The 12,258-nt window shown below is 39.5% G+C and overlaps 1 protein-coding gene across 1 annotated transcript in view; it reads right to left on the bottom strand.

Annotated features, from left to right (window-relative positions):
- GRAMD4 (GRAM domain containing 4) overlaps window positions 1-12,258 on the bottom strand; it is a 74,865-nt gene that overhangs the window by 16,703 nt on the left and 45,904 nt on the right. The window contains exons 5-8 of the mRNA XM_021524821.3: window positions 5,966-6,027; window positions 3,931-4,060; window positions 3,448-3,473; window positions 1,529-1,620 (exon numbers count right to left, since the gene is read on the bottom strand). Coding sequence (XP_021380496.1) covers window positions 1,529-1,620; window positions 3,448-3,473; window positions 3,931-4,060; window positions 5,966-6,027 — 310 coding nt within the window. The remainder of the gene's footprint in view (window positions 1-1,528; window positions 1,621-3,447; window positions 3,474-3,930; window positions 4,061-5,965; window positions 6,028-12,258) is intronic.

Here is a 12,258-nt window from a genome sequence, read left to right as displayed (position 1 = left end):
AGAAGAAAAAACAAAGAGAGATGTGGATTACAAACTGGAGTACAGTGAGTTACATGAAATACCACTTCCCACTGTGCTGTTGGGCTCAGAGCCATCCAATTCATATTAAAAAAAGGTAATAAATTTTAGCCATTCTGTAACTGAAAACAGCCCCACATTCAGGAATGAAAAACCAAAACTAAGAATGAACCAAATCTCCAGAGATGACATTTAACTAGATCTCAGTTGCCTCAGAGAGAGTATTTTCAACACTACAATTACTTGAAAGGGTAGGAGGAAATAAAAAGAGGTAAACCCTCAAATCTATGAATCTGCTATGTGACCATGATTTGGTCAGCAATGGCACAGAAGCCATGGTATGGAAGTGGAATTACAGCAATTAGCCCCATACTGGGCAAAAGGATAAACTCTCTCACTATTATTTCAGGTAAATTAAATCCCAAATTTTTACCAAGACTAAATAAAAAGATTGCAGGAGAACAGATTTTATGTAAAAAGTACAAACACAAAAAGCTTCAAAAGATATTTTCCTCCCAGCTTCTGAAAACAGAGACTACAGTCTCTCTGTGAGAGACAATAGAGTTTTTACTGATAACCCCAAAGTGAAACATTGCTCTGGCTCCCAGGTCCCAGAGCTTTCAAAAAAACCAGCTCAAGTTTTTTCTTTCAGTTTTTCTCTTAAAAATGGGCTTACCAGGTCAGGCAATAGAAAAATCAACAGATACAGAGAAGGGACAGACAGAGGGCACTGGGAGGAGTGTCTCCTCCTCAGTATTCCTTCAGCTGTGCCATGCAAAATAGCAGAAGGTCTGTAACTTACAGGGAGGTATTATTTAACAATAAGGTGAGTGACATTTTCACCACACAGCTATTGCCAATTCCTTTGACAGAAATTCATTTAATATACACTATGACTGAAAGAATTTAGATAATTTAATTAACAATAGGAGGAAGGAAAACAAATCAAAACTCCACTGGATACTTATGTCTCTTTGCAGCATCCAAACCTCATTAAGATAGCATAGAAAGGCTCAAACTTAGCTCACAGGCCTAATGTTTGCACACTGAATCCTACTGAAATCAAGGCATTTTGACTCTGATCAGTATGACCCTAACAAATGGCAAAGAACCCTGATGGGGACAATAGCTTTTCATGAAATGTAATCACTACCAGCATTTCAGCCCTAGACAAGAAGAAAGTTTGCAGAGGCTGAAGTGATCATTGAATTACCAGGACTGGGAGATGAGAAACAAGAAAGGAGTGAACAATACCCAGATAGTTCTAAGTTATTTTAACAATTACAAAACTATGCTACAAGACACCCAGGAAACACCCAGGAAAATTTTACTGGTTTTATACATAACAGAAGTGACTACTACTGGTATTTTGTGTCAAATGAAATTACACTTTTTGATTTGACTTGAACTGTAGCACAACTCCTACTCAGATATGGCAGTTTCAAATAATTTCAGCAAATAATGTATTTTTTCAAGTTCTTACTACTCCTGGAGGAGTAGGATAACTTACAATAAAGGCAATAGCAGAAGTGTAGATAGAATACCAGTCTAATAAGGCAGAAAGATTCTTCACAAAATTTGTAACAGGTTTGGCACCTCTCTCTAAGTGGAAGTTGAGAAAAAACACAATATTAGAATTAGCTGGCAGTGGTTAAAACACTTGTAAATTACAAACAATCGAATTAGAAAACTAGAGGAATATTCATGACATGTAATGAGAAAAAGGCTTATCCAAATGAAAAAAAAAATAAACCTGCCAATGTAACTGAACTATTAAAGAATGCACTTCCAAAAACTGAAGTGTTACCCAAAATAAATGTTACATCTCAACCTTTAAGTATACAGACAAAGGAAAAAAAATCAACATCTTTTATAAGGGTACCCAGGATGCTAAAAGCAGCTTGTTCTCAGCCTTGTTCACATTACCCCAGAGACTGTATAGGTCAGTTTGGCTCATTGTAAAACAATGTCCATTAACCTGACTGAATTACAAGCCACCAAGGAACAACTGAGAATCACAGAATCATTTAGGTGGGAAAAGACCTTTATGATCATCATTGTGTTCGACCATTAACCTAGCATTGTTGAATCCAACACGTCCCTAAATTATTTTCTCTGCAGGGCCTTCCTACCCACCATCAGATCAACACTCCTATCCAAGTTTGTGTCATCTGCAAAATGACAGGGAGCACTCCATCCTGCTGTCCAGATCATTGATAAAGATATTAAACAGAACAGACCCCAGTACTGAGCCCTGGGGAACACTATTTGTGAGCAGGTGGATGTAGCTCCATCCCCCACCACTCTCTGGGTCAGGCCATCAGGCACTTTTCTACCCAGCAGAGCATACACCTATCCAAGCCATGATCAGCCACTTTCTTCAGGAGAATGCCATGTGAAACAGCATCAAAGGCTTTACTACAGTCTAGGTAGCCAACATCAGAGCCCTTCCCTGCCTTGCTGCTGCTTCACCAGATTTATTAAAGCCAGAGAAGATCTCCTGACTCTATCTCTGCAGGATTCTACCCATAGCTAGCACTTTGCTGCTTACCCTTCCTAAGCCAAGCAACCCAGCACATGACTCCCTGAAGAAGTCTGTCCCTCACCTCTGCAGACCTCTGGTCCTGCTGTCACTGCATGGGACACTGACCTGGGCTGGGAGAGGCCTACACACAGACACATCCAGCCAGCAAGAGGAGCTCTTCCTCAGCTCCTTAAAACCCTCTTATCCTTTACTATCTTTCACGACTTGGGCAAACTAGCTGGGGAACACAAGGAAACAGGAGAGGGCTGCTGCAAGACCACCAAGGCCCCTGTTGGACCACACCAGTTTTGCCTTTACTGGTGAGAAGAATGATGATACCTCCTGCACAGAGAGCCTGAGAAGCTTTCACTCTCTTTTGCAGTAGAACTCGCAACTTTTCAAGTCTTTCTTCAAGAGAGCTTCTGACTTGCTGTCCCAGTTTGTTTGGCTTGAGACTCAGCTATCCTAAACACACTTCCTATGTGAAGTAATTAAGCAATTAGTACTAGATTTCCTTAAGCATCAGCAGCACAACCAAAGCAGCAGATGAAAGTGGAAGGGCACACCCAAGGCACTGGAAGAGCTCACGGACTCAAGCACTGCTTCCACCCACTCTGCTGCAGCAGCCTACACCAAGCCCATAGAGAAGATTAAAACTTGAAAGACTGGAAATCACTGGTGACACCAACATTCTGGAGAGCTCTGAGTCAGGCTCCTCTGACAATAGGGATCTAGATTTTGTGGCTAACCTAGAGGAAGTTAGGAACCACCCAAAATTTAAGTTTAATACTATTTTTTAAAAGGTATTCTGAAGGCAATGCATGTACACCACTAACAACAAGTCAAGTATTCTCCAAAATGAAACCAGAACAAACACAATGAATAAAATATTGCTAAGTACTTACTTAATCTTTTCATATTTTCAGTCAACCTGGAAAATAATAGATAAAAGCAACTTGATAAATAGACAACTAGTGCACATTTGTATACATTTGATCCTAGAAATATTCTTCACAGTTATAAACTATATGTGTGTAAAGCTTAATTCTTGACTGCTACAAAATCTGTTTCTAGCAATTAATACAGTCTACCTTGCACAGACTGAAAACTGAAGTTTAAAAGCTCTCCAGCCTAAGACTTTGTTCATTGTTTCTGGGAGGCATATAACAAAACCTGGTCAATAATACAAATCTTATTTTATTTCAGACAGCAAATAAACTTAAAATCTCATGTTTTGTCCAAAGCAGTCATAAAACTTTTGAGGTAGTCCTGTACTTTTGGTTGTTACCAGTTGTTATTGAAGCACTTGCTCAAACCAAAGGGAAAAAAAAGTAAGGGAAAAAACCAATCTGTAAAGGCACCAACAATTTCTCACATTAGGAATTTACCTTCTAGCACTAAGTGGCTCTTCTGTTTCCACTGTATTCTCTTCTGGCTGAAATCTGAAGTCCTCAACATACTCCCCAAACCTGTCACAAAACCACTTCTGGAGTCTTGAGACTGTGTGACTGCTCTTATCTATAAAAGAGAAGCACTAAGTATCAGGATAATGCTAGAAGACATCTTTAACCAATGCCAGCCTGTTCCCACACACACTGCTTTTTTGGGAAGCGCACTTTGTACAGCTTCCCCATCCTTCACCAACACTCTTCGTGGAAACTTGCAGTTTATTTCTGCTGTTGCACAGGAACCCAACGGCATTAAATTGGTAAAATAAGACTAAAGGTGACTCCTGCACTGCTCTTAGGACAGTACATGGAAGCATATTATTACCCAAAGTACAAAGAGTAAAACATCCTAACAAACAGTAATTTTTAACAAACACAGTAAAAACATTTTCTGGTTAAGTGACTTCTGTAAACGAAAGACTGACGTCAACCTCAGTGCTCCCTGTTGTGCTGAAGGGTCACCTTGAGAAAAGCAAGTGCAAAGCAAAACACTCCTGAGCACAGAGCTGGACAACCACCTTGCAGCCACAGGGATCTGACAGGAAAGGGAGGTGGGAACAGAAGCAAGATTCTGCTAGAGGTATTTTTACTTCCACTTTCCAACCACTGATAGTTCATAAAGATTGTGTGTGTGTGTGTCTTTACAAGTTATACAAAAAAACCATGCAGGTTTTTTTTTTCTAAATCAGCCTTCAGAAATTATGCTGCATATACCACTTTCTATATATGGAATATACAGTCATAATACTACCTGTGAAGCCTACACAGTAAAATAATGAAGCGATGCACACTTTATGTCAGTTTCAGTGGAAAAATACTACATAATATAGGGGTACATGGAAATAAAATTTGGCTAAAAGCCTTAAGGCACTGCAAGTGGGAACAAAACAATCATCTGTAACTCACAAAATTGTGGTCTAGAAGGAACAGACAGACTATTTGGAAACATAGCTAAATACAGTAATGTCACAAAGAGGATACTGGTCATAATTACTCCATGACCAAATTTAGTGCAGAATTCCATTAAATTAATATATGATTAAACAGAGGCATGGAAGATTCATCATCCAATTACAACAGCCAAAATGATGCATTTAAGCTCATGAAAAAAAAAACACTGGTGCTCAGAAAATAGAATCAAGCCATTTATTAATGATTTACAATGAAATCCAGAAAAACAAGGAATTTAGTGACTGTTTACAGCTGGGACAACGCTTCCATTTGAGAATAAAAGTATGAAGTAGCTTCCCACACACTAATAATTCAGAAAATACTGAGAAAGAAATTTTGACAAGAGAAAAAAAAATGTCATGTTGTAGCTCAAGTAACAGAAAGCATTGACACTACAGAAGTACAGGAGGGGAAATTTCAGATTTAGTCCACTGATTTAAAAGCCTAAGTCTCAATCACAAGCTGTTGGAAAAAAAGTAAAAGTGTACTGAAAGATTGAGAATTTGACTGTTGCCTAAGTTCTTTCAGACATCAGTAAATTATTGAATTCATAACTAGCATCAGCTTGAGAAATGTATGTGGCAGTGTAGGTGTCTAACAAGTTAATAACTCTTAATCTTACTCCTTCTCCAGAATGTCTCCTCTTTTAGACGAAGGAAGCAGTAATATGGTTAGTGGCATAACAAACCTTCTGCAATTGAGAACAAAACAGAACTTTTTTTCAAGGTATTACTCCTGTTATCTGGTAAGTCAAGGATCAGCAAGGTATGCCAGAATGATGAAGTGAGCCAACAGGTTTCATTACATACCTAAAGGCCTAACAATATACAATAAATTCCTTGCTCAGGTATGCTAAGTCAACTAAAAAAGTAAATGCAGAATCATGTACAGAGAGAGGTTGCTTGAATTGTCATTTATAATCAGCTTCTTCAGAAGCAAGATTTGATCTTCTAAGGATCTCAAAAAAAAAAAAAAAAAAGAAAAAATCCAACTGAGGTGCTGTTAGAGATCTGATGAAGCTCACCTGTTCCATTGGCTTGTGCCTGTGGCTTTGTAGGTTGCTGAGCTGCAGGCACCTCTTCTGCCCTACAAAGAAAACAGAAACAATGTGAAATGTTACAGAGGAAGAATTTATTCCCTTTTACATATAGGAAACACCAGAACCTCCACAGCTGAGATTATAAAGTCATGACAAAAGAAAACCCAGTTTACACCCTTTCAAAAGACTCAAAATACTTGCTTTTAGGATCCTGGGAAATACCATCCACTGCAAAGTGGGGTTTAGTCATTCCTGTTACCAACAGCTCAATTTCATCTTACAACTGATCAACAAAGTAGTATTAAATTTCTTGCATTATTTATGCCTTTGTGTGGTATATTCATTGCAATGCCTGCCAGGAAAATTCTTGAGAGCTGTGACTTTTCCCACAGCAATAAATTAAAAGGGATTCCACATCACAAGTAGATAACCACAGCAGTAGAACAAAACCACAATTTAACACACAAATCTCGAATCCTGCCATCACTACTAGGGTCAAACAACTTCACAAGAGGAGCACGTGTTAAGAATTATTTAAAATGTTATACTGTAAACTCTCAAAATATACAGATCACAACCAAGTTGAAAAATAACTTTAGAAATTGAAACAGCCTGAAAAACTGCCAACAATAATGTTCTAAAAATATATGTCAAGTAGCTGGCATCATGAGTCTCACCTTTCAAAATGACTCAAGAATGTTCTCATCCATTAAAAGTGAACAGATTTTTTTAAACACAAATGTTTTTGGCATTCTGTACATGTGCAAGGCTTCAAATTACATTTGTACACAGCCTCCAACTGCCAACCTGTGTTGAGAATAATTCAGGCTTCAGTCCCACAGTCGTCAGTCATCCATGCAGATATCATACAGAAAGATTTTTCTAATGAAGCAGGAGCTTTGACAAAATAACAACCAGCCACAGCAAGCTTTACCTGACAGGGAGTTGTATGATTGAAAAGATTACTTCTTGAAACAAAAAAGTGTCCATTGTGCAATTTCATGATCACTCATTTATCAGGCAATGTAAGCATTTTCAAATGTTCCTTTCATCTTTTGCTCCTCAGAAAGGGAATCAAGTTAAACATGGTCAGCAAACAAAGAGAAGGAAGAGGGATCCTACAGCACTGGGCAGACTGCAGCAATACAGTCCTTTCTCCTGCTGTTCCTCTAGAAAGGACATGAGGAAAAGGTGTACTGCCTGCACATGGAAAAGGTCATTACTACTGTGTGCTGCTCAACATTACCATACATCAATGAACATGATGGAGAAACTACAGAACTTATTACCTCCCTTCCTAAGCATTCCCGATCCTTTCTCCTGCTGTTCCTCTAGAAAGGACATGAGGAAAAGGTGTACTGCCTGCACATGGAAAAGGTCATTACTACTGTGTGCTGCTCAACATTACCATACATCAATGAACATGATGGAGAAACTACAGAACTTATTACCTCCCTTCCTAAGCATTCCCGATCCTTAATGAGGTTTCCACATCCTTGTTCATTTCTAAAAAGAACATATAGAAGTAATTTACTAATTTATGAATTACAGCTCAACATTTATTGGCGTTAATGAGCTGAAATCAATGGTTTTTGCTTTGAAAGACACTTGCTTTCATGATTTATCAGGATTTTTCCCCATGGCTTCTGTATTTGCGGCAACTTTTCCTTTCAAAAGTCACCTGAAATATCATCAGTTTATTTTCTTTAGCTAAACTTTAACTTTGGTTTCCATGTCATTTTACCCCTGTGTCTATATAAGCCACAGGTTCCTCACCTAAAACTCCTCCTATCCTTGCTTCTTCTCCTATACCCTTGCATATCCTCCATTTCCAGCTCTCAAAAGACAGGCAGCAATAAACATGATCAAATTTGCACCAGCTATTATACAGCAATGTCTTGTTTTCCTCTGACAGCCACACATCAGATGGTTACACCATGCAGTTGAGCATTTTCAACTGAGATATGTCATTCAGACTGTTTCATTGATGCTGAAGCCATATTCAGGTGGAAAGGAGGTGGTCATTAACAAGCAGGCAGGAGCCACTTACTCAGCCCATTCCAGCCAAGTGGAGGCACTGACTGAGGTGGTGTCACACCTGGACTCCCAGGACAGAGCCAAGATGAGATCCCACCACTGTCAGCTGCCAGAGTCTTCAGGCTGGGTCTTCCTTTGACATGCTGGGATTTATTTTCAAAAGCAGCACAGCGTCATTACTCCCCACATTTCTTAGGCAAAAAATCAAGAAAATCTCATCAAGAAGTAGCTCTGTGCAGCAGCCTGACTGGGCTCCATCAGGAGCATATGACAGTTGGCTTTGGCCTTTCTTGGTGCTTTTGTTTCATTTTTCTGGCAATGTCTTACTTGCCATCTGCCTGTTACTTCTTCCCCATGAAGAACCTGACCTTTACGAATCATCAGGTTAATGACAGCTCATTACTGCACCTGTGAATCAGGTTATAATTAGCCACCTCAGACAGATCTGTGACAGGAAGCTCAGACTTCATTGTTTGGGCTTGCACACCTACTGGGAAGTTCAATTGCAAAACCAGGTCATGTTGAACCATCCAGCTCATCAAGACTACTGACAGAGGTAAGAAATTATCTTTCCAAGTTTCTGGACAACTCTTTATGCCAGAGATAATTTAAAAGGCTGAAAACATAAACAGTCCCCAGACAACAATGTGTTCCTATGTGGGCTTCCTAACCGCAGCCTGAACCTAAGAAAACAAGCTGCATTAATTCCTCCTGGACATGCTTTCCACCCAGAAAAAGGGTGTAACTGGTAAAACCAACACATCACCAACATGAAAGCTAGGTCATCTTTATGCAACTAGAGATTGCAGCCATTTAAAACACAGGCTGTTTGAAACAGATAAGAGCAACTCAGACAGCGGAGGAGATAAACATAAACTGTCTTTTTTATCTCTCTTTTATTTTAATATATTGAGTTCAGGGAAGCATCAAGATTAATGAATATTAGAGCTATTCATGACTAGGACACATGTACCTCTCAAAACAACTAGCACACTCTGATGCAGTGTCCATTCAGTGCTGCCCCACAGAACAGCACCCAAGTGTTATTATTTAATTGCAAGTATAACACAAAAGTTAAGGGAACCTTGACACTGAAGGCTATTTCCCTAAAATAAATATTTTTATTTCTGCACATTAGGCCCCGAATACAGCTGCAAGTTGAGATATCTGTGAATCAACAGACTCCCCCAAAAAACTGGATGCAGACTAGAATTGCTGGACACAACAGGTGCAGCCACTGCCATGATGTTCTCAGACCTATTCAAAGCAATTTTCCCACAGGCTAACTCCAAAGTTCACAAGCAACCCACCACCAGTTTTTCAACTACTGTTGTAGAGGGCTTTCAAGGCTGTTAACACTTTCCCAACTGCTAAAAGCAGTAGGAATATGTGTGAATATGTGTGTACTTCCATCAAAAGCACATCCCAACCTCATACATGCAAAAATAAGCAGGTATTTTCTTAGCCTAGTTTAAAAACACATATTTCAGGTATGCATGGCTTCTTACCCAGAAGAGCTGTTAAAAAACAAACTAAATAATTCTCATGTTTTCCGTCTCCTTCCCATTAAAACACACCACACATTTCAGAAGCCCTTGCTATTCTCATATACAATGAAGGAATAGTGACTTATGCAGAAGCATTTTTTATTTGGTCCTTGTAAAAATAGTTCACAATGATACTAATGACAAGGTGTGCTGCATAACTCACAAGCTGCTGGTAAGTGCTGTTGCAAAATTTTTGTTCTTTTTTTCTTTTTCGGCACAATTATAGCTCACAATTTGTAAATATGGCAGTTACAGCTCACACAAATTATTCCAGATTATTTATGCATCATTCTGCTCACAATATGTCATAAGCTTCAGCTGCCACACCAAATGCTGTGATGTTCTGAACGTGCTGAAGCCACAGTATTTGTGAATGATCAGATATACAAACAATAAAGACCATGACAAACAAAAGCACCAAAACCCCTCTTCTTCCACTCCACCCTCTTCCTTGTGCACAACTGTGATCCCAATGAGGGAAGCCCATGTTCTTCACTAGAAAAAAAAAAATAGATTTTGAACTTGTTTTCTCCTTGCCAAACATCTTTCATCAAGTTTTATATTGCTATATGTATTACCTGCCTCACAAATACTTTTGAATACAGCAACTTTTAAAATATTTTCTTTTTTATACCACAGCACAGTTTGATTTTCATTAGCAGTTTACTTCTGCAAGCAAAAAGAACAGTACACGCAAACCCCAGCCTTCAACTAAGTACCACAAAGCTGCTCTCTCCCCTACCAGGGGACATATGAATATCTATCTTAAAACTGCAAACAATTACCTTAGTAGAAGGGTGAATTTGACATAACCAGATAGAACTTGCTGCAGTTACTTTGTTTAATAAAATTAAATTTCCATCAGGCATAAATATGGCCTATAATATGTAAATATTTGACTATGTAAGGCAATAGTTCACCTTTAGTCCTAAGAAAATTATTTTTACATGTCCACAATGACGTGGAAAATATAGTAAGCAGTGAAGAATTTCACACAATGAAGCACAAGTTAAGGAAAAATCATGGACAAACAAAATGCTTTCCTCCTAGGTAGAAACCAAAAAAAATTCAGTCTTATTTTGTTGTCACCTTACGCATCCTGCCTGTCACACAGAGGTTGAAACAGTAGTATGACCAGTTAGAGAAACACTTGGGTAGAGAGGGTAATTGGCTGAATGTAATCCCCAAGTGCAATACCCAAGCTGACAGGACTAATGCAATCCTTAGGATATCTAAATTGCACTCAGGGAGCCATGTCATCCTACCTTAATTTAGCAATGTCACTCCTGCTAGAGATTTGCTGTTGTTCACAACCCAACAAGGTACGTATGTCAGCACAAATATTGATAAACAAAGACCCTCCATCTCTTTTCTCTGTAAAACCCGTGCTCATAAGCTGCAGTGGGCCAGATCAGACTCTGAGTCAGGCTTATTATTCTGAAGCAGAGTGGGATGATGAGTACCATGGTGCAGAAGAAGACAGCTCCTCATCCTCCTCCAGGATGCACAGCCATGAGGAGATCTCTTTCCCCCTTCTCTGTGCATGACCTGGAGTCCAGGCACAGCCACCCTCGGGACAAAGCCAAAACCCTGGGCCAGCACTAAAGACAAGCACGTGGAATTTGCATCACAAGCAACTTCTTCAAGGCAGCAAGTCACAGGTGAGAAAGCATCCTTTCCTTAAGCATCAGTTTCATCTACCAAGAGCAGGAAACAATGCTCAGTGCTTTGTACAGCTGTTACTGTGCTGATACTCTCAGCATGCAACAGCCCCAAGCTTCTCCTCAACTGTCCACTCTAACAGGCAACACCAGTCTAGACACACAGCCAGGCCAGCCAGCCCAGGCAATAAAAATGCACTCTCACATCCCAGCTGTAAGAGCAACTTTTACAGTCTGGGCCACCTTCCCACTGCACAGCTGTGGTGCTGGCTTGGGAACCAGAGTTCCACAAGGACCTTTGAGAGCCCCTCCTAAGCTGACTTGGCAGTCCTGGTCGAAGACTTCACATAGACCAACCCTGCACAGAACCAGTGATTTTGGAAAACCATCACTGTGAAATACCACCCAAAAAAATCCCACTGTAGTGGATACTAAGAATAAGAGGGAAAGCCTAATCTATCTTTTGTTATCCAAAGCCTTGGTGCACCAACAGTCTGAATACTTTTCAAACTCTTAAAACAGTTAAAGAATGGCAACTGAATTGATGAAGGGGATGGAGCACTCTTAAAGAGACAGTGGAAAAGCTGGAACTCTTTAGTTTGGAGAGAATGTAAGTGAAGAAAGGACTCATTAAGGATGGCAAATAAACTGAATGCTGACCAGTAATTCACCAAATCTTACAATTCAGTAATTATAGGGCACTTCTTGAAACCACTATAAAATCTGTTAAAAAGAAAAGCAAATAAAATGCTTCTTTAGAGTTAAGATGGGACTTCTGTAATGTGTTGTCTCAACAGTTTCCAGAAGAAGATAGCTCCAGCAATTAATAGTGTTAAAAAAATTCACGGATAAGTGGTCTGCCAACAGAGACTGAAGTGAAAGATAGCAATGTACCTTCTGACACCCGTAAATACAGTGTATGTGTATGCTTACAGTGAGCAGTTAAGGGAACTGGGAGTGTTTAGCCTCAAGAAAAGGAGGCTCAAGGGGAGATCTCATTGTCTACAACTGCCTGAAAGGAGATTGTAGCCAG

This window comes from Lonchura striata, chromosome 5 (genome assembly GCF_046129695.1).
Source record: "Lonchura striata isolate bLonStr1 chromosome 5, bLonStr1.mat, whole genome shotgun sequence".
NCBI classification, from domain to species: domain Eukaryota; kingdom Metazoa; phylum Chordata; class Aves; order Passeriformes; family Estrildidae; genus Lonchura; species Lonchura striata.
Note: the sequence above shows the minus strand (reverse complement) of the source record. Positions and strands in the feature narration are given on the sequence as shown.